This window comes from Colletotrichum tamarilloi (genome assembly GCF_030869305.1).
Source record: "Colletotrichum tamarilloi strain Tom-12 chromosome Unknown Scaffold_130.1, whole genome shotgun sequence".
NCBI lineage: Eukaryota > Fungi > Ascomycota > Sordariomycetes > Glomerellales > Glomerellaceae > Colletotrichum > Colletotrichum tamarilloi.
In genome coordinates, this window is record NW_026849513.1 from 1,039 (window position 1) to 25,321 (window position 24,283).

General features: G+C 45.5%; 7 protein-coding genes across 7 annotated transcripts; 3 read left to right on the top strand and 4 right to left on the bottom strand.

Annotated features, from left to right (window-relative positions):
* Positions 1–8,182: 8,182 nt before the first annotated feature.
* On the bottom strand, positions 8,183–8,395 carry CTAM01_14656 (uncharacterized protein; the record flags this gene model as incomplete). Its single annotated transcript, XM_060530655.1, has 1 exon — positions 8,183–8,395. One exon carries the CDS (start codon positions 8,393–8,395, stop codon positions 8,183–8,185), a length of 213 nt encoding a protein of 70 aa, XP_060374740.1.
* Positions 8,396–9,055: 660 nt separating this feature from the next.
* CTAM01_14657 (uncharacterized protein) lies at positions 9,056–11,987 on the top strand (the record flags this gene model as incomplete). The annotated part of the gene is made up of 3 exons (XM_060530656.1): positions 9,056–9,280; positions 9,346–9,447; positions 9,519–11,987. 3 exons carry the CDS (start codon positions 9,056–9,058, stop codon positions 11,985–11,987), a joined length of 2,796 nt encoding a protein of 931 aa, XP_060374741.1.
* A 164-nt stretch (positions 11,988–12,151) lies between these two features.
* On the bottom strand, positions 12,152–12,400 carry CTAM01_14658 (uncharacterized protein; the record flags this gene model as incomplete). The annotated part of the gene is made up of 1 exon (XM_060530657.1): positions 12,152–12,400. The coding sequence occupies one exon, from the start codon at positions 12,398–12,400 to the stop codon at positions 12,152–12,154; it is 249 nt and encodes an 82-aa protein (XP_060374742.1).
* Positions 12,401–13,563: 1,163 nt separating this feature from the next.
* CTAM01_14659 (uncharacterized protein) lies at positions 13,564–14,124 on the top strand (the record flags this gene model as incomplete). Its single annotated transcript, XM_060530658.1, has 1 exon — positions 13,564–14,124. The coding sequence occupies one exon, from the start codon at positions 13,564–13,566 to the stop codon at positions 14,122–14,124; it is 561 nt and encodes a 186-aa protein (XP_060374743.1).
* Positions 14,125–14,268: 144 nt separating this feature from the next.
* Positions 14,269–16,715, top strand: CTAM01_14660 (VHS domain-containing protein; the record flags this gene model as incomplete). Its single annotated transcript, XM_060530659.1, has 6 exons — positions 14,269–14,311; positions 14,386–14,546; positions 14,642–15,421; positions 15,478–15,550; positions 15,606–15,857; positions 15,916–16,715. The coding sequence occupies 6 exons, from the start codon at positions 14,269–14,271 to the stop codon at positions 16,713–16,715; spliced, it is 2,109 nt and encodes a 702-aa protein (XP_060374744.1).
* Positions 16,716–17,442: 727 nt separating this feature from the next.
* CTAM01_14661 (SNF2 family domain-containing protein) lies at positions 17,443–20,829 on the bottom strand (the record flags this gene model as incomplete). The annotated part of the gene is made up of 2 exons (XM_060530660.1): positions 17,443–17,826; positions 17,899–20,829. The coding sequence occupies 2 exons, from the start codon at positions 20,827–20,829 to the stop codon at positions 17,443–17,445; spliced, it is 3,315 nt and encodes a 1,104-aa protein (XP_060374745.1).
* A 701-nt stretch (positions 20,830–21,530) lies between these two features.
* Positions 21,531–23,557, bottom strand: CTAM01_14662 (RanGTP-binding protein; the record flags this gene model as incomplete). The annotated part of the gene is made up of 3 exons (XM_060530661.1): positions 21,531–23,229; positions 23,286–23,320; positions 23,360–23,557. The coding sequence occupies 3 exons, from the start codon at positions 23,555–23,557 to the stop codon at positions 21,531–21,533; spliced, it is 1,932 nt and encodes a 643-aa protein (XP_060374746.1).
* Between the last annotated feature and the right edge of the window lie 726 nt (positions 23,558–24,283).

Sequence of the window (24,283 nt, forward strand, 5' to 3'; positions counted from 1 at the left end):
GTTTTATAAAAATAGCTTATAATAACTACGGATAGCTAGTATTATTATAATTTTATTTTAGAGATAGTATAGTTAGTTAGTTTAATATTAACTAAGACCTAATTAATATTCTAGAGGTACTCGTAAATAAATTACTAAATCCTAAGATAATTAGTTAAGTACTTATTATTATAATAGGATCGCGGGCCTTTAATTACGATATTATTAATAAAAATATTATAATATTTTAAAATTAAGTTATAGAGGATACGGGTTATAATCCGATAAAACTAAGTTATTAAATTTATTACTCTTTATAAAAGAGTATAGTATCTATATAGCCCGAGTAAAGTTAAAAAAGTCGTTAAATTATAGCTCTTTTTATTTAAAAAGATCTAATTATAATTAAAAAATTTTTTAAAAAGGAGATAAGCTAATTTATAATAAATATTTTTAAGAACTCGTTAGTATTAAATAGTTATTAAGCGTTTTAAAGGGTAACGGCGTTAACCTTTATTATTAAGTTAATTAGTTAAAAACTATTATCCTTTTTTATTATTAAAAACTAAGGGTTTTAATATATAATATAGCTTTCCTTAATAATACCTTAAGTAATACGTTCTCGGATTATTTTAAAGGCTTTTAGTAATAGAGTTTTTAGAATAAGGATACCCTTTACTTATTAAGCTTTATAAAATATTATTTTAATTAATTATAATAGCGTAATTATAAAATTAAAACGGCCGTATTTAAAAAAGTCCTATACTAATACTTTTTCTTAATTAAGGAGTATTTACTTAAAGAGATCTTATTTACGAAGTAAAAGATAATTATAATCCTTAAAAATAGCTTAGAATCGATCGTTCGTTAATTTAGAGCTTAGTTTTATATTAAAAAACTTAGGTATAATAATATCCTTATAGGGGCCCGATCGGTTTCGTAACTTATTTCTAATCTCCTCGAGCTTTTTAAATTTTTAATAAAAATTATTATTAAGTATTAACTTATTAAAAAGCGCATTATTAATTAGCTAGACTTTTTAGTCCTTTTTTTTATATATTATATTAGTTTTAATAGCGCGGGGAATCTTATAAAAAGCTTTCTTAGCTATTTTATATAATTTTAATACTTTTCGTTTTAATTTTTTAATTTATTATTTAATATATAATTCCTCTTATTAAGAGGTAGGCGTTTTTATTAAGAAACGTAAATTATTTTAGTTAGCTAATTCGTTCGGCCCGTTTTTAGCTTTACCCCGAGCGGTTATTATTACTCTTTTAATTTATATAATTTAAGGCTAAATTATATAAAGCGTAATTATAATTATAATTTAGTTAGCTTAGTTTTAGTTTAAAATTACTATAATACGCTCGTCTTTTTTTAATTTAAATTCTAAGTAGGGGTTATTAGAATTAGTAATATTCCCAGTTATATTATTAGTATTTAGTTTTTTAATTTAAAAACTTTTTTTATATATTACTTAAGTTAAGGTAAGATATTTTTTATATCCCAAAACCCGTTTATTTTAATTATCCTTATTAAGATCCTTAGTTTTGTATCTTTAATATAAATTAGAGCGGTAATTATTAATTTATTATATTTAAAGAATAGCTTAGTATTTTATATAAATAAGAGACTTAGTAATAATAGATTAGAGGTCTTTTACTCGTTTTTAATAAAAAAATAAGTAATTATTTTAAACTTATTAATTTATATATTTATAAAGTAAAAACCGTTAAAAATTATTTAGCTAGTTAAATTATATTTAAATATTAGTATTTAAAGCTTCGTTACTATATAAAAAATACCGGCTTTTTTAACGTATTATTTTAAAAGGATATTAACTTATGCCCTAGTATTTAGGATTATAATAATTATCGAACTCTTATTATCCTAATCTATACTAAATATCTAGATTTCTAACTATAAATAGGTATTTAAAATTATAAAAATTAGAATTTTAAAAGTTAGGTTAGTACTTTTAATTTTATTAATTTTAGTTATATAGCTCGGCCTTAAAAAGAGGTTCTTATTATATTTATTAAAGAGATTTTTAATATCCTTTTACTATTATCCGTTCTTTACTAAGTTAGTTAAAAATTTCGGAGCTTTTAATAAGATTCTATTAGTATTAAAATACCCTTAATTACGTATTAAAATTACTATTATTATAGTATATTCTAGTATAATTTTTTATAAAAAGTTTATAAAAAGCGAGATTAGAACTTCGAGTCTCTTTTTTATTAACTTTTTAGCTTTTACCTTAAGATTAAAGTTATAAGGCTAATTTATAGTTATTATTTTCTAAGTTTTATAAAAAAGAGGCTCTTAAGTTTCCTAAGTATTAATATTAGGGGTACTAATTAGAACTTTAATAAGCTAGGGCTTAAAAATAAATCTAAGAGTTACGTTCTTTACTATTTCGAAAACCTCGTTATTATTATTAATTTTTATAATTTCTTTTTTTTAATTAGAGAAAAAAACCGTCTTTTTTTTAAGTTATAAAAGCTAGTTTAGGCTATTGATCCTATATATATTTTTTAAAATAAAGTTCGGCTACTAAAGTACGGTTCTTAGGGGGTCTTTTTTTATAAATAGTATAAACGTCTACTTAATTATAATAGCTTAAATTAGGTCGTACTACGTAAACGTATTTAATTATACTTATAAAATTAGTTAAAAAGAATATAAGTATAGTTTATTAAAATAGTCCGATTTAGTAATTTAAAATTTACTTAGCTAAGAGCTTAGTATCTTCCTTAGTTAATATATTTATTACGTAAAAAAAGAAAGTAACGTAATTAGTAATCGTACGCTTTTTTTTGTTTTTAATTATAATAAAAGGGATATTATTTATAGGCTTATAACCGTTACGCTTTTTATAATACTAAGCTCCCTAAGCTAAAATAATAAAATAGGTATTCTTATTAAAAATATACTAATCGTAATCCCTAATAATTCGGTAGTATTAACTTTAATAATACTAATACCGATCTCTAGGTCTTATAATCGGAGGCTAATTAAGATGCGTAGCGCTTATATTAAATATATAAGTAGGGCTTTAAAAATAAATACTATTTTAATAAATCTTTAGTTTATTTATTCTATTAGCTAAGTTAAAATTAGTAGTATTATTAGTAGTTACTTAAGTAACTTAGACCTCTATTATTAGCTAGTAATATTATTAGTAATTTAGATACTAATACTAAGTATTATTACGTATTTAAAAAGTAGGGGGCCGCGGTAAGGGCTCGGGTTAACTCTAACTATTTACGAAAAATAAGCTATACTCTTTTTTATATATAATTACGTTAAAAAGTCCTATTTTAAACCTCGTATACTTCGTTAATTTAATAAAACCGTTTAAAATAACCCCAACTTCTTCTATTACTTTTTTTATAATATTAATATAAAACCGCTTATATATAGCCTTAATTAGGCTCTTATTAATTATAATATAAAGGTCTTATTATTTAGTAAGGGTAATTATATTATTAATTTTAATAAATAATACCTAAGTAAAGTTTAAATCGGAAAATAAAATAAGTAGTCCCTTAATAACTTTTTTAATCTACTCTTCTTTATTTAAAAAGCGGTTAGTATTTTATTTCCCGTACTTTTTTAAAAAGAAATCCTTAATTTAGGCCTAGAATAATCCTCTAATTATATCTTTAACTAGAGTTTAATAATCTCCTCTTATAATATATATAATAAGTTTATTTTTAAATTAGTCTAGGACCCTACTAATCTTATACTAATCCTTAAACTTTTCTAAGAAATTTATAATATTATTATTTTTAAAAACTATAGTCCCTTCTTAATTAGGGAATAGTATTTTATAAAAACTTATATTTTTTATTAAATTAAGTTAAGGAATCGTAAGGCCCTTAGTTTAAAGCGCGGCTATTTAGATTTAAGTAGTAATAGTACTTAGGAAGGTATTAATCGAAGTATTTATTCTAACTTAAGCTATAACTAGCTTTTTCTAATTAGATTAGCAAATAGATTTATTAAAAAAAGTAGCCTTTTTATTATTAAACAATTTCGTAGTTTATAAGTCTTAATAAACTATAAAAGTTAGTCCGATAAACGGTCTATTTAAAATAAAAAGGTTAGGTTTATATAATTAAACGTCCTAAGGGGTACTAATAATAATAAAAATAACGTATTAGTTATTTATATTTACGATCCGAGGTTATTAAAAATATAATTCGTTAATTTTATTTATAATTTTAATAGTTTTATATTAATTTATTTATTTTAAATAGAGTTTAGAAAGGGAAAAGAGGAGCCGTTTTAATAACTAGAGCGTAGCTATTATTTTAATTAACGTAATTTAAACTATTCTTCTTAGTTCTTACTAAATATATAACTAAAATTTTAATTAAACGTCGTATTAAGCCTATAGTAATACTAATTAAAATTATTAATAAGTTTAGTTAAAAACTAGTTTTATAAGTACCCTTAGTTTAATATATTCGTACTTTTAAATAGGTCTATTATCGAATCTCTAAGCTATATTAATTAATAAGGAATAGTCTAGTTAAATAACTAATTATACTCGTTAAAGCGTTTTATTTATTTTAATTTTAACTCGTTATTTATCTTATTATACTATCGTAGCGTTTTATATTTAGGCCCGATCTAGTCCTAAGTATCCGTATTCTTTTTTATTTTCTATTTCGTTCGCTTCTTAGGGTTTATTATATCCCCTATTTTATTAAATAAGAAGTCCTTTTTTATACGTCTTTATTATTAAGTTTTAATTATCTAATCGCTTTTTTTAAATTAGAGTTTTATTACTTATATTCGTTTTAATTATTATACCGTTTTTTTTAATTAATTATTTAAAATATCTCTAATTAAATCGGGTTTTTTTTTACTTATTCTCTTATTTAATAAAAAAAGGATTTTTAAAAAAGGAGATTATTAAAAACGTATAAAGTATAGAGGATTCTTATAGTATAGTATTTTAAAAAAATTATTAATACTTATAAAAATAATATAAAATACTTCTTTTAATCGGGTTAATACGGCCTTAATTAATAGAGTTATAACTAAAAAAAGAGGATAGTATTAGCTAGATTAAAAAAGTAAACTTCTTAATCGTCTTATATTATTATATTTAAAAATAAATTATTAAAAAAGCTTTAGTTCGATTTTAAAAAGTATATATAAAATTAAAATAAAAATCCGCGCTATTAAACTCCTTATTTTTAATTAGGGCTTTTTTTTTTATATTTTACTCTAATTAGCCCTCTCGTAAATACCTATACTTAATTAGTTTTAAAAAAGAATTATTAGGACTAATCGCCCTACCCTATTTTAGTATTATTATTAATATTAATATAAGGGAAAAGTTATATAATAATATAAGAGATAAATCGATATATATAGCTAAGATAGTAAATATAAAAGCTATTTTTATTAGAAAGTTTATTATAAATAATCTCGTTTAGGAAAAAGGTAATAAGAACGGTAAGTTAAACTCTAAATTCGACCCGTCGTAAACCGGTTCTTATTAAGTTATTAAGATCGTATTAGATATATTATATTAGGTTAGAGATATTACTAAGAACTGTGAGGATAAGAGGAGAAAAGTATACGTATTAAACCTTAAGATATATACTATTAGACCTCCCTAACTCTAGACTAAGTAATTTATTACTAATATATATATTATTATAAATATTGATAACTACTATAGTATATAATTAGAGGACGTATTACTTATATTAATAATAGAGCTAAAAAGATAAGTAAGGATAGTACTTAATAATTAGTAAATATAATAATAAGGAGAGATATTAATAGAGGCGTTAATATTAGTTGAGAGAGTAGCGACCTAGGTTAGGTTATTATGAAATTAAGTAGGCTAAGAAGTTAGTACTACTACCCCTACCTATAGTATGTATTATTATGTAATCAGTAGAGCTACTTTAGTACCGTGCTAGAGCGCACTTTATACTTAGAGAAAACAAGCATGATTACTACCACTTTTCATACTGTACTGCGTATGTCACTATGTCTCTACGTACTTGGTCCACCTGCGATCGTGCCTGAGGAAATGGAAAGCAACATACTCACAACTTTACAACTCTAACAACGCTCATCATCTGAGTACCTTATTATCGAAAAAAGTTAATTCTTTCTAAGTCATAAGTACAAGAATATAGTTTTAATAAAATAGTATAGTACTTACCTAGTACTTAAATTAAGATACTTTTTTAAGCTTACTATAAAAAAAAAATAACTATACTACTAACTACTTATTATTAAGGTTTATAAGTAGCGCTATAGCTTTAATTATTATAGCTTTAATTATAATAGCTTTATTTATAATAAGCGAAAAGTTTAATTATAAATCCCTTAAAAGCCTCTTATTAAGAGCTATAAGAGCCTTTAAGTTAAGTTAAAATGCTTACTAAAATATTAATAACTAAACTAACTCTATAATAACGACTTTAATAAAAGACCTAAAAAAAAATATTAAAATCCTTACTATTATTAAGTACGATTTACGAAGTATAATAACGCGGCTATAAAGCATTACTAATATATTTTATATTAAAAAGGGTATTATTAATATTAATAAAACGGATAGGGCCGTATTAATATAGTGCCTCGGCTTCTTTTTATAACTTAAGGATAATTATTTTAAATAGTATTAAAAATTTATTAAAAAGCTCTCTTGAGTACTCTAGTATATTTACTATTATTTCTATAATAATAAGACTCCTAGTACTTATATATAAAAGTAAGTTACCTACTTTTAAATAGTAATATTAGCTTATTAATAAGTTATTAAAATTATAATTCTAGCGATCCCTTAACGAGGGAGAGGGTAAAATAGAGGAAAGGATAGGAGATTTATAAAAAGGGTTAAGGTTAAATAGTGCGGAATTCGAGGGTAGGGTAGCGTCTATATATACTGCGGCAATCCTCTAGTAATGCAAAACGATAGAGTTAAACAGTGAACGCTCATCATCAGTCAATACAAGACAGCAATTCACATAACAACACCAACTGATCTTGTCCTGCGGTGCTACACTACAAACAACAACACCTGCAGCAACTTCAAACCCCAGCTCTGTTCCGTCCCGTCCCATCCCATCCCATCCTGTTCCAGTCAACCTAACGGAACGATGCATGCACGGGTGTGTCTTGGTCCACCGCCCATCACAGATGCAGCCCCATCGAGCCCATCCATGCTCCCCCTGTTGCTGCTCCATGCCCTGCCCCCCCCCCCCCCCCCCCCCCCCCCCCCCCCCCCCTCCGCGCCCGCCGCTCCCCCCCCCCCCCCCCCCCCCCCCCCCCCCACCGCCCCCCCCCCCCCCCCACCGCCCCCCCCCCCCCCCCCCCCCCCCCCCGCCCCCCCCCCCCCCCCCCCCCATGCCGCGGCTACTGGCTGCTGTTGGGCCTGCACGGCCTGGTACTTCTCCCACGGATACTTCCACTGTCCAGGCTGTTAGCAGCACCTCATGCCGGGGCGGATGCGCTGCCGCTGCAGGACCCAGACCAGCCGGTGCCAGCTCCTCTCCTGCCCCCTACCTCTACCCTAGGTAGGTACCCTGTCACTCCTTTCTCTGTGAGCCTCTGTCCCCATCACTGAGGTGAGGTGGTGAGTCTCTCCAAGTCACTACCAAGCTCTGTATCTATACCTACACGCAGTCACTTTGTTGTGTGCTTATCCACACACTCAGACAGCTCCGACGAGAGATCCATGTCATCGGCTGCTCAGCGTCCTCCCTTCCCATTTCTCTTCCATCATCCTCTGCCTCCTGTACCTTACCTCCAAATCTACTCTATTACCTCTCGCCCTCCCGCGTCTTGTGTCTCTCTTCCTAAACTACCCAGCAATTGCTCAGACAACAATCCCTTTGTCTTTGCCTACCTCAACGTACCCCATTATCTACTTCTTCTTGTCCTCTTTGCATCATCACCTCTGGCCCTTGCGCCTTATCGCCCTTGGCCCCCATTCTGACAACGCTAAATCTCCATTCTGCTCTCCAAAGTACTCACCACAACCTTTCCCCCATCATCACTCTTCTACACTTTCCCTCGCTCTCTTCAAGTCAGCATATCCCGTCTGATCTTTCTGCTGTGCCTGTTTCTTCTTCTGTGCCATCCTTAGCCTTCCCTGCCCTCTTCCCTAGGTACGAACGCATCGACAAGTATACACCGCTTTACTTGCTTGCCTGAATTACAGTCCATTCTGCTGGCCCACCCAGGTGACTCGATGACGGAAGGGTACTTGTCGACGATCACGAGGCTCAACAACCATTGAGCGGATGACACCAGCGCCGATAACCTCCGACTCGACCACCACCGCACCGCAACTCCGCACATCGCCGTCCATTCTTCTCTGAACTCCTCCGTCCTTCTTGGAATTCGGATAACCACACCAGCCGCGCATTTTGGAGCGGCTCGTTTGCGTTGCTGTTGGAGCACCTGCTTAGGAAGTCGCTTTCCCTGCTTGGCGAAAGCTTCCCCTCTGTCACCACAGCTTCTCGTTTCGACTTTCCTGCTCTGTACCGCACGCAACCGAGAGCCATGGTCCAAGGCAGCGCTTAAGGTAGCTTGTCCATTTCGCCCTCGCCCTCGTTCTACCGTTCTGCAGTCATCCAGCCCGGCTCCGTAACGCCCTTGGCCTGCTTGTGCGATATCGCTTCTCACCATTCGCCGCCCGTCTCCACGTTGGCTTTGTCGCCTTGCCCGTCGTTGCCTGCGTCGTTTGCGCGCCGTTCCAAAAGGGTATTGCAACAACTACTTTCTCTCCGCCCGCCCTACGAGTTCTCCTCCCCCGACCGGCCGATTCTCCCCTCGCTGTGCGCTCAACGACCGAGGGTATCGAGGTGTTTCACTCCCCTTTGCAGTTGTCATGAAGGATGGATGAGCAAGTTCGGTACCACCCCAACTTCGATATCGCGAATACCCTCTCCCCCGCCGCCTAGAACTTCCACGAATTCGCAACACACAGCTCGTCCTTGTCTTCCCGAAGCTTAGCCTACCACGGCGGCTTTTCAGATCAATCTTGTCCTAGACTTGCCCTTGGGGCCGCAATCTGCCAGACAAGATGCATCAGCAAGCTCGACCCGCCCCACGGGTCTCTTCCCCCGCTTCTGCGCCCCAGACGAATCCCACAAGAACGAACAACCCGAGAGAAGGAATGCTTGGTACACGCGAAAGGGCTAGCTCGGGAGCGTCTGGTCGCGATTCTGCCGCAGCGTCACCCACCATCGAGACGCCACCAGGTTCCGTTTCGGCAGATGCCGTCAAGAAGTTGGATCAGATAATTCAGGTGTGTACTACGAGACAGAGGTCAAAAGGTGCCATAGCCAAGATCTGCCACTAATTTGAGCGCAGAACTTCCACACCAAAGCCGCATCGCTGGTGTTGCAATCACGTTTGAACCTGAAGCCCATATATGCGGCTCGTGGCTCTGGGAACAAGAAGCTGAACAAATGGGTGAGTGCTGGCTCGTTTTCAACCTCTGGCATCGCTTGCAGAGCCGGGTACTGACGCCCGTGCCTCCTTAGTTTCAAATCGAGACGGAAGAATTCGACGACTTCAAAGAGGAGCTTCGTATTTGGCGTAACTGCGGTAGCTTCGAGAACAAGCCTATGCCCCTCATCATCGAAACCTATCTCGATACATCACGTTTAACCCCTAGTCAGAGCCTGGTCATTGTGGACGAAAATGGCAAAAGATGGGACGTGATGGAAGCTCTCAACTCATCCGATTCGAGCGACGACGGCCGCTCTCTGCCCACAAAGAGAAACACGGAGGTGATACTCGAAAGATGGCGCATTGAACTCAAGACATTTCCCACATCCGACCCGGACGACTTTGGCCCAATATTGCCAACCATCTACAAAAAGAGCATCGTCTTCTTTCGGTCTCTCTTCGTTGCAACCAGGATTCTTCCTGCCTGGAAGTTCTCTCAAGCATCTGCAACAAAAGGCGTCCATCCTTCGTTAGAACCCCGTTGCCGTGTCCGAACCGGCGAACTAGACACCGGCGGCATCGACCGGCTTAGGCATCCGTTGTACGATGGTCGCCCGGATGTCGTAACTGATTACGTTTTTGGCGACTTGGAGGTACCGGTTGGTCGCTTCTATGCATCAGTCACTTATAGAAATGAGTGTAACTTCAGAGTGGACGACTCAGAGGCGTTGCTAAGCTCACGATTCATGGGCGTCGATGAGAACTTCTTCAAGCCATCGCTGCCCCAGCGGACATCAAGCACCCGACGAAACGACCCCGAGGTGGGTTCTCTTCCGTCTCACAGAAGGAGTAGGACTCTTGCAGATATGCACCAGACATACGGCAGTCTCTCAACCTTTCACGGGGAGGGAGCCTTGGGCACTAGCCCTATATCAGCTCTCAAGGCTGTGAAGCCCCCTGGATCTGACACGAGCTCTCCGCCTGGGTCTGCTCCCACGAGCAATGAGCTGAACCCACCAAATTCATTACCCGTCACCGGCCTCGCAACAAGGCCCTCAATGAAGGGCTTCAGCAGCAGTGGCCGACGTCCGTCCGTCTCTTTCCAGCCATTCAAGGCTGGGTCACTGTCTGGATCCCCCGTGCCTCGAACTCTCGATTCCGAATCTCCCGCGTCTCCCATCTCACGCGCGGCGGCACTTAATGCTCTTACACAACCTCGCAATCGGACGTCACTGACAGCAGGAATGCCTGCCACCCTACGAGGTGGCCCTCCACCGGCCGAAACAGCCGTAGTAGGCTCGCCCCGGCCGTCTTCGACAAGTCGGTACAGCAGCAGTTTTACTCACCGCAAAGGACGGTTATCATTTGGCGGCGCTAGCAAAGCCGGCGATGATGAGCAAGGAAGCAGCGGTCGACAAAGCCTATCCTCGTCAGTGGCTCAGCCAGGATCAGGTCTCCTAGCAGAAGCGAGTGCAGGCGGCAGCTCCGGATCGCTCCAAACAGATGACGATCAGATCTCGGAATTCTTGAAGGCGCTGGATAGCAAGAAGACGCTCAAGAGCTTCGAGTCAGGCAAGAAGGGCGAGGGCGCGACGAATCGGACAGTCGCACAGCTTTCGAGGTTTCACCTCATGAAGGAGTCGAACCAGGCGCTGACAGACTCAATGACTTCGTCGATGCAAATGCAGCGCTCCTCAAGCTCATCCAGTCGGCAGCTGTCCAACGTGCCAAGCATGGCCGCGCCAGCGTCAGTATCCGTTTCCTCCTCGCCCGGAAAGCCTCTCTCTCCTCACACCCCTCATACGCCTGCTGTCCCCTCACGATTGAGCGAGAACTCGATCATCAACTACAACACAAGCCAGCCGCGAAGCGACCGCACCAATCCCAGTGCAGAGAACACACAGATGCCTAGAGAGGACACCATCACCCAGGATGGGACCACTGCCATTGACATACCCATCTCTCCCAGAATCGGCACCCACCCTAGACGGTCTAGCTCGGTGGCACAGCAGAATCGGGCCATGGCCGACGATGAAGACGGGGATCTAGCCTTCGCCGCCAATCGCAGCATCAGCTTGGGGGCAGAGGATCGCGAGCCGCCCACGCTCAGCATGCTGCTGGGAAGACAGACTGAAGCTGAGTCTGCGTCTCGCCGAGCAGCGGGCTCGCTGCAGCCGACAGCAGACATCCCGTCCTCAGGTTCGGCAGAGATGATGAGGCAGGGCTCATCAGAAGGATCCAAACCCCCAGGTGGATTGATGGCAGTCGCGCCATCCAGCTCGCCATTTGGCAGGCGTCGTTACGCTGGCATGGCATCCACGGGAGGACGAGGCCAGACGCCTCCCCAGTCCTCCAGGGGAAGCTTCACGGGGTCCATTGGACGGTACGGACGCGGCGAGAATGACTTGATGGATGAAGAGCCGCTCCTTTTCGATATGTCAGAAATGGATGCGCAATCGCGGAGAAGTCTGGAGGAGGGCCGAGGTGGTGGCAACATTGGTTCTGGATCTGGCAGTCGAGCCGACTTTGAACCTCGCGGTATCAGTCGAAGGGGATGGTGAGCAAGGTGCCCTCAGTGATGACGAGGGACGGCTTCACAAGGAGATTGCTGAAGGTAGCCAGGAAGCGCATCAGGCCCATCTATTTCACTGGGTTATACTTGGGACTGAATGACACGAGCGCTTTTTTTTTTCTTTCTGTTTTTTTTTTCATAGGCCTACAAGGCTCAGGAGGACCTGAGGACAGGGTCCGGCAGAAAGGTATCATCGAAACGGTCTTTCATTTTTACTTCTCTTCTCCCGTATTCAAGACATACATCAACGGGTTGGGGAGATGGGTTCATGGCGTTGGATGGAATCGGAATGGCCAAGACAATTCCCAGTGCCGGCAGAGACGGCGGGGAGCACCTTGGGGAACCAAGGACATAGTACAGATACGATAGAGAATGCACAAAGACTGGCATGCATATACGCATTACTTTTGGGCCCCGAGTATAAGCTATCCGCCATCGCATGAGCTCAAGCTTAGAACTTGCAAGGGCGCAGTGACGATCCAGGGGTGCTAGACGTTCCAGATGTGGCTTGACGTCGTTGCTGGTCCCGTTGGTTGGCAGCTTGTTTCCGTGTTGGGTTCCCCGCAGGCCGTGATGGTGTGGCGCACGCAAGACTGACGTGGTGTTGTATACTAAGTATTTGGTTTCATCTCTCATGATCCTGTTTTCTGTTCTTTTGATCTAGGTATTCTGACAGCTTGAAGCCTCTTGTGACGGAGAGATGTGGTCACCAAGGTATGTTGTAATCTATCTCGGGGCTACGTGGTGATTGTTGGGAAGTGAAGGGTAGCGACTGCAAGTGAAGACTTGGATGATGCATGGATGTCTTAGGTAGGAGAAGAAGAGAGATATGTAGCTATTTTAGGCAGCGGGTTTGAAGATGCTTCTTTGTAGACTAAAACGAGGCTAAGGTAAAATAAACGCAAGAAGCCGTGGACCGTGGTGGAGCAAGCAGAGGACGATGACCCGAGGAGGCAGCCGCAGGACTCTCAGGTTCAGAGACGGATCAGGATCCGTTGGAATTAATGGGAGTCGAAGAAAGTCATCGTCGCAATTGGGCAGCGAAAGAAGAGGAGCCTACGGAGCAAGGTATGGAAGGCAACAAAAGAACCAAAGGCCCACGCGGTTGGTTACGCATGCTTTTGGCCGTCTCTCCTCCACACATGTGGCGGTGCATCAATTGGCCATGGGAAATGGGTACCGTTTTGAGTGTTTCCTGCCAGACCGCGGGTGGCAGAGGAGCAAGTCCGCGTAATTCATGGGCGAAACGAGCTCAGCCCCCCCTGTTGGATTTTCCTGAGGTATACCCATGCAGTAACTTACAGAGCTAGGCTGTGATGACGAAGGGGCCTCTTTCGGGCTCTCCAAGGCGCACTTTGTTGGTGGCACCGCAGCACCGAGTGAAGTATGTCACTCTCCGACTGTAATTGTATGCATTGGGTACATCCCCCGCACATCTGGAAAGCTGGAGAAGAGCGGCTCACACTTGGGCTGTGGTGGACGGGACTAGGTAAGGTAATTAGTGGTCCGGACCTTGTGACAGCCCAAGGCGACATGGCCACCACCTTCCAGAGCCCAGGTGCCAGATGCCAGTTAGAGGTGTGCCAGGTTTCCCTGTGACCTTCTTCCCCCAAAGCCTCAAGGTAATATCCGACCTCACCTTGCCTTCCATTGCCTTCAGGTTCCATACCTTCCTTGCCTTAGCGACGGATGCAAGCTGCCGACTTTACCTTACATTAGGTATTAGTTGCTTACTTTATTTTCCACCAGAGGTAGCAGACGACGACTGCAAGATTCTGCCGGGTGTGCCTCAGCACTTACGCACTTACGTACCCGTCACTGATTACCTCAACCTTGGCGACCTTATCCATCACCTTCCTTTCCCTCGGGTTCACGCTTCGCCTCAGCACACACCTACCTTACACACTCGCGCGACATACCCACCTCATCGAGACGTCCCTCTCCCCAAACACCCACAACCTTCAACTCCGCCGACCCAGGCTCCAAGAACCTCCAACCTACGCACGATTTGGCCAACCTTCGAGTGCACGCCCTTCACTCCGTCACACTCGCCTAATTCCGTCCTCAACATTGCCAACCATCGCATTGCATTCGCGCAGCCCGACGACGACTTGCACCTCGCCTGACGTAGTCCACCGCTTTGCCCACTCCAGGCATCTTCTTGCCACAAAGCGCACCCACAATATCTCCAAACCACTCGAAACAAGACAGCTTCTTGATCTCACCCGTCACTACACAGCATCCGCAGCGGCTCACAGCTTTTGCCCAATATGTTTCGAGCTGCCGCAGCTGGTCCCTTTGACGAGGGCGTCGGTACGTGTGCAGCCTTGCGAACCAAACCCCATCGCTGGCCAACGTCGCTAACCTGCCCATCTTGCGTCATCTAGCCAAGGCCACCGACGAGAACCTGACGTCCGAAGACTGGGGAGCCATCATCGAGGTCTGCGACCGCGTAGGCAGCGATGCAAATGGTCCCAAAGAGGTTGTACAGGCAATGATCAAGCGCCTCGCCCACCGCAATGCCAATGTCCAGCTCTATACCCTCGAAGTGAGTTGCGCCCTTTCCTCCCCGGCTCGTTGCTGCCGCACCCATGCCGGTACACTGAACCTGTCGCTGACCTTGCTACTCTTCCTGCGCAATAGCTTGCGAATGCCCTCAGCCAGAACTGTGGCAAGAACATGCACCGCGAGCTCTCAAGCCGAGCCTTCACTGACGCCATGTTGAAACTCGCAAACGACCGCAATACCCATACCCAGGTCAAGGCCAAAATCCTCGAGCGCATGAAGGAGTGGTCCGACATGTTTAGCAAGGACCCCGATCTCGGCATCATGTACGACGCCTACTTCCGCCTAAAGCAGAACAACCCGACTTTGCAGGCCCCCTCGGCGCCCCAGAAGACTGGCCTGACCGACCTCGATCGCCAGAAGGAGGACGACGAGCTCCAGATGGCCTTGAAGTTATCGTTGCAAGAGGAGGAGAAGAAGAAGGCGCCTGCCGAGTCCAGCGCCGGTCCATCCTCTTCTGCCACCGCCGCTGGATCCTCGACACACGCCGCTGCACAGCCTCAAGCCCACTCTACACCAGTACCTGCTGGCACGACAGCTGCCACCGTATCAAGGGTGCGAGCATTGTACGATTTCGTTCCTTCCGAGCCGGGCGAACTCGAATTCAAGAAAGGCGATGTTATTGCAGTCCTCGAGTCGGTTTACAAGGATTGGTGGCGGGGCTCACTCAAGGGGAAGACAGGAATTTTCCCCCTCAACTATGTTGAGAAGCTCACGGATCCCACTCCTGATGAGTTGGCACGTGAGGCACAGATGGAGGCCGAGGTGTTTGCAGAGATCAAGAATGTCGAGAAGCTGCTCACACTTTTGAGCACGTCCAATACGGCGCCGAGGGAAGAGGATAACGAGGAGATATCGGTAGGTCCTACGAGTGCCACCTCAGCCCGACCCGGTACTAACGAGTCGCCAAATAGAAGCTCTACCACCAAACGTTAGCCATCAGGCCGAAGCTGATCAAGCTTATTGAGAAGTACTCCCAGAAGAAGGGTCAGAGATGCTCCACTCGCTTGTCTATGCTACTTATACTGACCAAAACATGCAGATGACTTTACACAGCTGAATGAGAAGTTCATCAAGGCTCGCCGCGACTACGAGTCTCTTTTGGAATCATCCATGTCGCATCCTCCTCAGCCTAGTTACCACCAGTATGCCATGAGACCTGGCCCCGGCGGGTACCCAGGCGGACCGGGGGCGGGCTATCCCCCTCAGGGTCCTCCTCAAGGCCCTCCCCAGGGCCCTCCCCACCAACAGCAGCAGCAGCAGGAGCAGAGATACTATACTCCAGCACCCCAAGGTGAACTACCTTGATTGCCTTCTTCCAAGCGCACCAAGTTTAACTAGTTTGTACATAGAACAACCCCAATACCCTCAGTCTACGCCCTCGCCGAATTTCCAGCGTCCGGCACAGGCAACGCCTGCTCCCTTTTACGTAGCCGGTGCAGAGGTTCCCTCAGCGCCGCATCACAACCAACCGCAACAGTATCCTCCGCGTGATCAACGTATTCCATCCACAGGCAAGGCACAGGTGCCGCCGATCAACACCTCGTCACCACCGCCGGCCAACACTTATTCCGCATATTCTGTGCCTCCCAACCAAGGAAGGCCACAGAGCACTTACGGTCCCCAGGAGTTGGCAACCTCTGTCTACGACTCGCCTATTGCTACCCATAACCCGAGCTCTGCTGCGACATATACATCCTCCGTGTATTCCCAAGACGATTACAACAACGGTAGCCCCGTCGTAGGTAATTCGACTGTTCCAGCACCTTCATCCTTCCAACCATCTGCACCACCAGTCGGGCAGCCCTCACAACCGCCTCAACAACCACCGCAACAACACCAGCAGCCACAGTACCAGAGTTATCAGCCACCAGGAGCTCAGGGGCAGGATAACTACGTCAGTGCCCCTACTCAGGCACCGCCGCCTGTGCCAACTGGAGCAGCTCCGCCTATCCCTGGTGCCGGTCGATCTGAAGTGATGACGCCACCGCCCCTGCAGCCTGGTGGTGCGGCCTACGATGCTAGAAACAGCCTTCCAAGCCAGGGACCATCACAGCCGCAGTACAGGGCGTATGTTCCTCCCGGTGGTGGTGCTGATGGACCGAGCGCACCGCCCGCTGCGGATTACTATCGGCAGAGTGGCGTCTACTAGACGCGGGGACTGGGCAGTAGCAAGCAGCCTTGATATTAAGTAGATGAGGTGGTCAGTTCGGTCGGAGGCCATCCTATTAGGCGGAGTACATTCAATATTTTTAATGACTTTTATTGACTGTGTCTGGGAGGTATTTTGGGCATTAACGGCCGCCCCTCGGCCATGCAAAGTTATGTTGTGTAGCAATCAGTCAATCGTATAGGTCGATTGAATTCAGGATGACAACTGTCAACTTTTTGGGAGTTCCAAGCCCGTCCAGAGGGCATCATACCCGGTATGGCGGGTAATTTGTCGATTGTGGGGAGGGAGGGAAACCACCGTAGTGAAAGTAGGAAATAGAGGAAGGCCGAGGGAAGGGTAAATAACACTCGAATCTGTACACTACCTTGTCTCGTGGTTGGCGTATTCTTTTGTTCTCATTGTCGAATCGCTGTTCCGGTTATGCGTTGCGAAGTAAGTGAAGCAAGGGAAGGGAGTGATTTGCATCGGTGCTTGATCAAACGTATGTCGATATTCCCTTTTGTTTCTATCATCGTATCATAAGAAGAAACAGAATCCTATAACGCCAATGGTCCTGGGCTCTGTGGATGAAGCCGCCATCGTCGCACAACTCCTAAAACGCACACTGCCTCCTTCCCGTCATAATACGCGAAACATGTTTTCCCTTCTACTCCACAACATTGCCCACCAGGACGAGACAGGATAGAAAGTGATAAAAAGGGGGTTTCTACCAACGTCGACCAAACATCTCGTGCTCAGGCTTCTTGGCCTTCTTCTTTCCCGCAACCAAGCTGGACTCGGGAGACCCTTGCCTGCTCGTTCTCGCCGAGGTGGCCTGGGAGGCCGACGGGTCAGGATAAGAATCACCAAGGCCGATGACGGGCGCTTGGGGGGCATCGCGGCGGAACAGATCCATAATTTCCTTGAAGCCGAGCTTGAAGGCGTCCTTCTTCATGCCGCCCTCGATGGCCGTCTCGGCGAGGAGTCGCTTCTTGTCCTGCAGCGCGAGAATGCGCTCCTCTACCGTGTTCTCCACGGTGAGCTTGTAGACGATGACGTCGACCGTCTGCGTGAGGCGGTGTACTCTGTCGATGGCTTGTTCCTCGACAAACTAGAAAGAGGTAGGATGATTAGCACACTGGAAGATGTATATGTCTCGAACAAAACGCTGGGGGAGACTTACAGGATTCCAGAAAGGCTCCAGGATTATGACACGAGTCGCCGCAGTCAAGTTGAGACCCAAGCTACCGCACTTGAGACTGCAGAGAAGAATACGCGTGTTCTTGTCGTTACGAAGTCGGTCCAGACTAGCCTCGCGCTCGTCGTTCTTCATGCTGCCGTCGTACCGAGTGAACTTGAGCCCATCCTTGCGGAAGAAAGGCTCAACGAGGTCCATCATGGACGTGAATTGCGAAAAGACAATGAACTTGTGCTTGCGGGCCTCCTTGTGGAGAATCTGCATCATTTCGCGAATCTTGGCCGAGGCCAGAACCTTGGATGCCTTGCTCGCAGGATCGTAATCGGTGTCCTTGTCGGAATGCAGCTCCGACTCATCTACACCAGTGTCTTCTTCCGAATCAGTTTCGGAGTCCGAAACACGCGACTGCGAAGATCTGAGCTTCTCCTCCTTGACCTGCGATGCTATCGCTCCTATTGAGAGGAGGCTGTCGTCGGAGACGTCACTCTGGTCGCCATCCTGACCGTGCTTGTCCTCGTCATCCTTCACAACAAAGCTGTCGAGCTGGCTGTCATCGTCTTCGTCTTCGGAATCGTGCTTGGAATCATTCGCACCAATCCACTCGCCACCTCCCTCGGCATTCTCATCCTCTTCGCCGCCGGCCTTGCCCATCCGCAATTGGCCCTGCTGGTCCTCGGGTACGAGCCAGCTGCCGTCTGCCTCCTCATCATCACTATCGACGACGACGTTTCTGTTTCTGGGCCTCCTGGCCTTGGGCTTGTACGGTGTGTCTTCTTCGGCATCCCCTCCTAAGGATTTCCGCACCACCTTCTTGACACTGCTCTTCTGCTTCTTTTGTTTCCTTGACTTCGGCGTCTCGTGCTCATTGAAATACGCCAGGTCTTCGCGACACTCCTGGCAGGTGTCTTTGCCGCTATTGGCTACGTCCCGCGGCAACTCACGACCGCAGACGTCGCATTGCCTTGAGACTATGCCCATTCCGCCAAACATTTCAGCAAGAGAGTCGATGTCTCCGCGCGCGGTCTTCGGGGCGGCATCAGACAACGCTTCCCTGTCCTTTTCGAGCTTGCCTTCAAGCAGCTTTGGATGGTTACAAGCCTGCCTGAGCCGCAGGAGCAGAACCAAGGCATTAGCATAGTTGATCTTTCCCTGAAGCATTTGCTCGATGCTCTTGTCGGCTCGAGCTTCCAGTCTGGTATAGAAGCGACGCTCTGCTGGGGAAAATTTTGTGGCAATTGTGACGACCTTGCGCTCCGTGACTTTGAAGCCAGTGGTGGACTTCTCGCCTTCCTTAGTTGGCTTGCCGCCAGGGTTGAGGGCACCATCTTCCTTGAGAATTTCCTTCGTGCGTCGTTTCATGAAGCATCGCAGAAGACTGTGAAGCCGGCCGATTGCCACATGGCCCTGGCCATTCTTCAGAGGCTTCTCGATCTGCTCTTTCCATTCCTTGAGATCATCGTACGGCTTGATACGGAGGAACTTGATGAGGGACTGCAGCTCCTCCAGATTGTTCTGCATCGGGGTTCCTGACAGGCACCATCGATACTCTGAACGCAGAGCGTAACAGGCTTTTGTCGACTTGGCGTTGCGGTTCTTGATTGTATGTGCCTCGTCGAGCACAACTCGCCACCAATGGAGGCCGAAAGCGCCTGCTTTGACACCCTTCTCATCTTCTGAGGAGTGACCCCATTCAGAAACCAATACTTGATAGGTTGTAACTACGACGTCGTACAATGCGAGGTCCTTGAAATTCTTCGTGCGTTGAGGTCCATGATGAACACAAACCTTGAGCCCGTGCGACTTGGCCACTTTCTCTTTGATCTCCGCCTCCCACTGCCTGATCAAGGCAAGAGGCGCGACCACGAGCGTTGTCTTCTCGATACCGCTGAAGTGCTTCTTCCAGCCCGCTTCATCCTTGTTGGGTTTTTGGTTGCTGAGTATCAAGGAAATGGTCTGAAGAGTCTTGCCAAGACCCATGTCGTCCGCCAAAATGCCACCCTTAGGTACCTTGCCCTTCTTCACTGGGCCGAGTTCGCGACCTCGCATCCACTCCACACCTTCAACCTGGTGAGGCAGAAGCTTCACTTTGAGGCCCTCCACGGTACCGTCATTCACGGCTTCGCCTTTCTCCTTTTCTTCGCCCTCATCCCCTGATTCCATTCCGCCCTCCAGTAAAGCCTTCAGATCGGACGACGCCTTCGCAGGGTCTGTCCAGAACTCGTTTTCTCCAAAGGTTGTGGTGGGCCTAAAGGTCGAAGGGTTGGCATCGGGGCCTATGGAGCTATACAGTGTGGGTGGCTCGGGTTTCCTGTCTTGGTAGAGAGGGACTGATGGAACAGCCATCTGCTGAGGTCGGTGATGCTCGGGGCGTGATCTCCTTTCGTTGAAGATACCTGTTGCCTTCTGCTTAAGAGAGGACAGAATCTTGGTAGGATGACCAAAAACAGGCTGTGACGACGAAGAATGAAATGGATCATGACGTTTGACATCCGAGAAGAATGACTCCAACGCATCGGAGTGCAGTATTGACTGCTCGTGTTGCGAGCTTGGTTCGCTCGCCTTCGGAGCTGGTCGAGGAGGCGGCTTGAAGTCGTTGCGGGATATTTCGACCAGATCAGGACTCGTTTGGCGATAGGCTGGCGGGTTGCGCCTCGCAGACGAATTCGGGATCGCTGCGGATGCTTTCGACTTCGGTGTTGTTGACAAGCGCATGGAACCGACTTGGGCGGCAAGGTCGTCAGGGTCGAATGAAGCTGAGTCCCGACTTTCAGCTCGTGAAAGCAAGTGTGCGGCACCACGGGATTCCTTACTCGGGTTGCTCGTCTTTGGAAGCTCGCGGCTAGTTGATGATTGCGAATCGTCGTTAGGATTGACCGGGCGCAAAGGGCCTCTGGCCGGATTCCTTTGGTTAACCATGACTGTGTAGCGCAGCTGCGGGCTGTCTTCGTGAATATTGTCGGAATGCGGTTTTTGTCTGCAATGAGATGGGGGAAGGTCGGAGGATCTCTCAGAGGAAATTGTGTTTCTAGGCTGGAAGGAGAAATGGGCGCCTGGTTTTCTGGAGTTTCGGCGTAAAGGTGTCAGTTGGATGTTGGACTCTTGGAGGGGTAAATCCAGAGAGAAAAACAGGAAAGAAGGGGGGAGAAAAACAAGCGAATGTGGGCTTTACCAACTTCATAGAAATTTCATGAGAGGGATCGATATAGTGCCAGGACTCTTAGTAGACTAGGTGGTACTCGCCCCCTTTGTAGTAGAATGGCTGATCGCGTCCAGGAAGCTCGAAATGTGTAAATGGATGCGATTGCTGGGGAAAATGCCTAATTGTGAACGGGATGTGAAAGCCGTCGGTACCGCCTACTTAGCAATGACATAACTCTCCCCAGCAACGGGCGGGCAACGAGCGCGACACCACAATATACCTTGATTGTGGGACACCTGCTAGGGGTCTTGTGCGACAGTGCACTGCCACTATCTTAGGGACAGTGCAGAGTTCTAGCCCGCACTCCCGGCCACTTTACTTCACCGAGTCTCACCGAGACAAGTATATACCACAGTGTGCCATTACAGGCTACACCCTAGAAGGCATTGATATTCTTTCGTCTAATTTAGAAGCATTTCTATTGTCTAGATGGGGTATCAGTGTATGGATCAAAACCAACACGCTTTTTCGTCTCCGTTCGAGCCCTCAAACGCTCTTCTCCCGTGAGCCCAGTCGTCGATGATTCCTCCAAGAAGAAGTTCAGGATATGGTCGTGCATCGTGAGATGCGGTGCCTGCTGGAACTCTTGCAAACTCGTCAGTCGAATCAGCATCTCCATGAGAGACAGAGAAGTGACGACAGCATTAAATGGTGACCTCGCCGCGAACGAGTCTGAACTGTTCAGCGAATGCTTTGCCACTTCCTGCGAGAAGGGCTGCGTCGGCGTCGGCGATCTCACGCTTCTACTGAAGGGGGATGACTGCACAGATAAATTCTGGATCTGTGCCATGAGTCTCGAGTCCAGCGAAGTGCGAGAGTTCCGCAAGGCTGGTCTAGGAGACCCTCTTGCCGAAGTAGGCGTTGCCAACCTTGGTAAGCTAGGCAGCTGCTCAACAACATCTTCATCTTCCGTATCGCTGCTATCCGACTCATCCTCTTCGAAAACCTCCAGAGCGATCCATTCCGGATCTAAGTGGCTCGGGAAGCTTCTGCGAGGATGAGAAACGGGAGGCTCAGGCAATTCTTGAGGGGTGTCCAGCGCTGCGCTCTCTTCTCGAAGCTGCCTGTCAACGTCATCCTGCTCATCTATGTCTTCTGATTCACTACCGGCCATAAAAGCTGTCGGTGAGTCCGGCTCATCCTGGAAAGACATCATTTCCTCTTGAGTCTTGAGAGGTGGCTTGGCAAGAACGTCCCGTTTCAGCAACAAGACTGGATTGTTGTCGCCGTCGTCACTGCCAATGTTGAGAATTCGGCCAGTGTCGGCGTAGAAGATCCTGGATATTTGATAGATCGGTATAGACTCACGAATACCCGCCCGCACGATATCGTCATACGGAGTGTCGTCTGCTTCCAGGTCGTCATGAGCGCGCCCATCATCTAGGTCCTCAATGATTTCCAAGTGGTAAGCATACTCGTTGCGCGGGCCAAAGCCGAAAGGATTTGAACCATAAAACCTTGATTCGTCAGAGTCTTGATCTTTGGGCGCTTTCGGTCGAAAGCCTTCTTCAGAGTCGAAGACATGGTCCATAGGTGTCCGACACAGTCGTACCCTGGCTTTGTGCATGACTTCTTGCCACAATGGCTTGCGGTCCCCCTCTCCAATACCGTAAGGTTGGGCGCTTTCGCCGAAGGAGCTTTTTTGGGGTGTTTGCGGGTTTGCAGCATGCTTGCTTCCCTTGGCAGATTTTGAGGAGTGACCGAGGAACAGCATGTAGATTGACAGTGTAAAGATGGGTCCAATCTGCGCCGGATGAGTAGGATCGACGGCGAATTGACTATCACCATAGGTGAGGAACGTTCCTGCTTGCGAGAACCTCGAAGGCGATATATGGGGGGACATTGCAGAATTAAGACTCTCTCCTGACGCTGATATGGCCATATGCAGCAGGGGAATATCATTGTCCAGCTGGGCCAAGAGATCTTTCATGTCTTTGATGATGGCTTTCAGTTCTTCGAATTGCCTCTCAGAGTCGATACTTTGTCGTGAAGACCCTCGTGATGCTTCTCCAGCTTGAGCTGCTTGTTCGACCCGACGACCTAGGGCTACGATATCTCGACGAAGACTCTTGGCCAGAGGAAGGGCTGACTCCAAGAAGGCGTTTCCTCTACCTGATCTAAGAGGTAATCAGCAAACAAGTCTCGATTCTCGAGGGAATCATTGATGATGTACTTGAACTCTATGAGATCTATTGCAGGAGAGACGATCTGTCAGCGAGGTCAGCATGTATGGCCGTAAGTCAGAACCAGAAGGTGGAATCTTGCCTTGATTTTGCTGTCCAGCCTCTTCTGGAGCTTCTTGATATCTGAACGGACAGTTCGATCATCGACAGTCTTCATGAGGCGAGAACACTGGGAGAAGGCATAGGTTGAGGTCAAGGCAATGCCTGACCTGATGGCCATGTTCATTGCCTGGGCTCCCAGCTTCGCAAGTAAGGCGTCCATGACTGTTCAGTTCCCATGCTGGTATGGAGAAGGACAGATCTTGAGTTAGGTCTCCAGCCAGCAAGATGGGTTGATGTGTAGACTGTAATACGAAAGTGAGAACAAAGAAAGAAACCCCTGCAGGTGGTGATGAATGAATTGGCCGGGATACCTGAGGCAGGTTGCCATAGGTGAATCTCAAAAAAGACGGGATCGCATCTCACAGCCTTAACCGTCAGTCCATGGAAGCCCTGTAAGGACGTTGAGGTAGCTGCACCCACTGACCGCTGTACCTTGCCAACTGGGCTGCATCGGGTAGAAGGGATCCATAACACAGTGCGAAGGCCGTCACCAGCCCCGCGCTTCTCACGTGCCCAGGCGAGGGGCAAGACTGATTTTAGCGGCACAAATTGCCCCTCATTGGCTACGTACCTCTGAGTTGCTGCCAGATGAGGACAGTGCGGTGTCCAGCCAAAAGTCGAGGCAGCAACCCCGCCAAGTGGTGGGGCCCGCACTTCAAAACGTTCGTCAGGTCTCTACGCTAGCAGACACAGAGCCGCTGCATTATATCATTGAAAAAATTGACAAGGCCAGGAAAAGCTTCTAGAAATCTGACCCGAAATTCTACCAGAGGCAGAACAGGAACTATTTCTTGGAAATTCAGTCAGGCGGCAGCCATCAACCCACAAAGTGAGTCATTCCAGCCCAACTTCAAGTCACATTCTCTGGCCCATAGATTACGTTGTT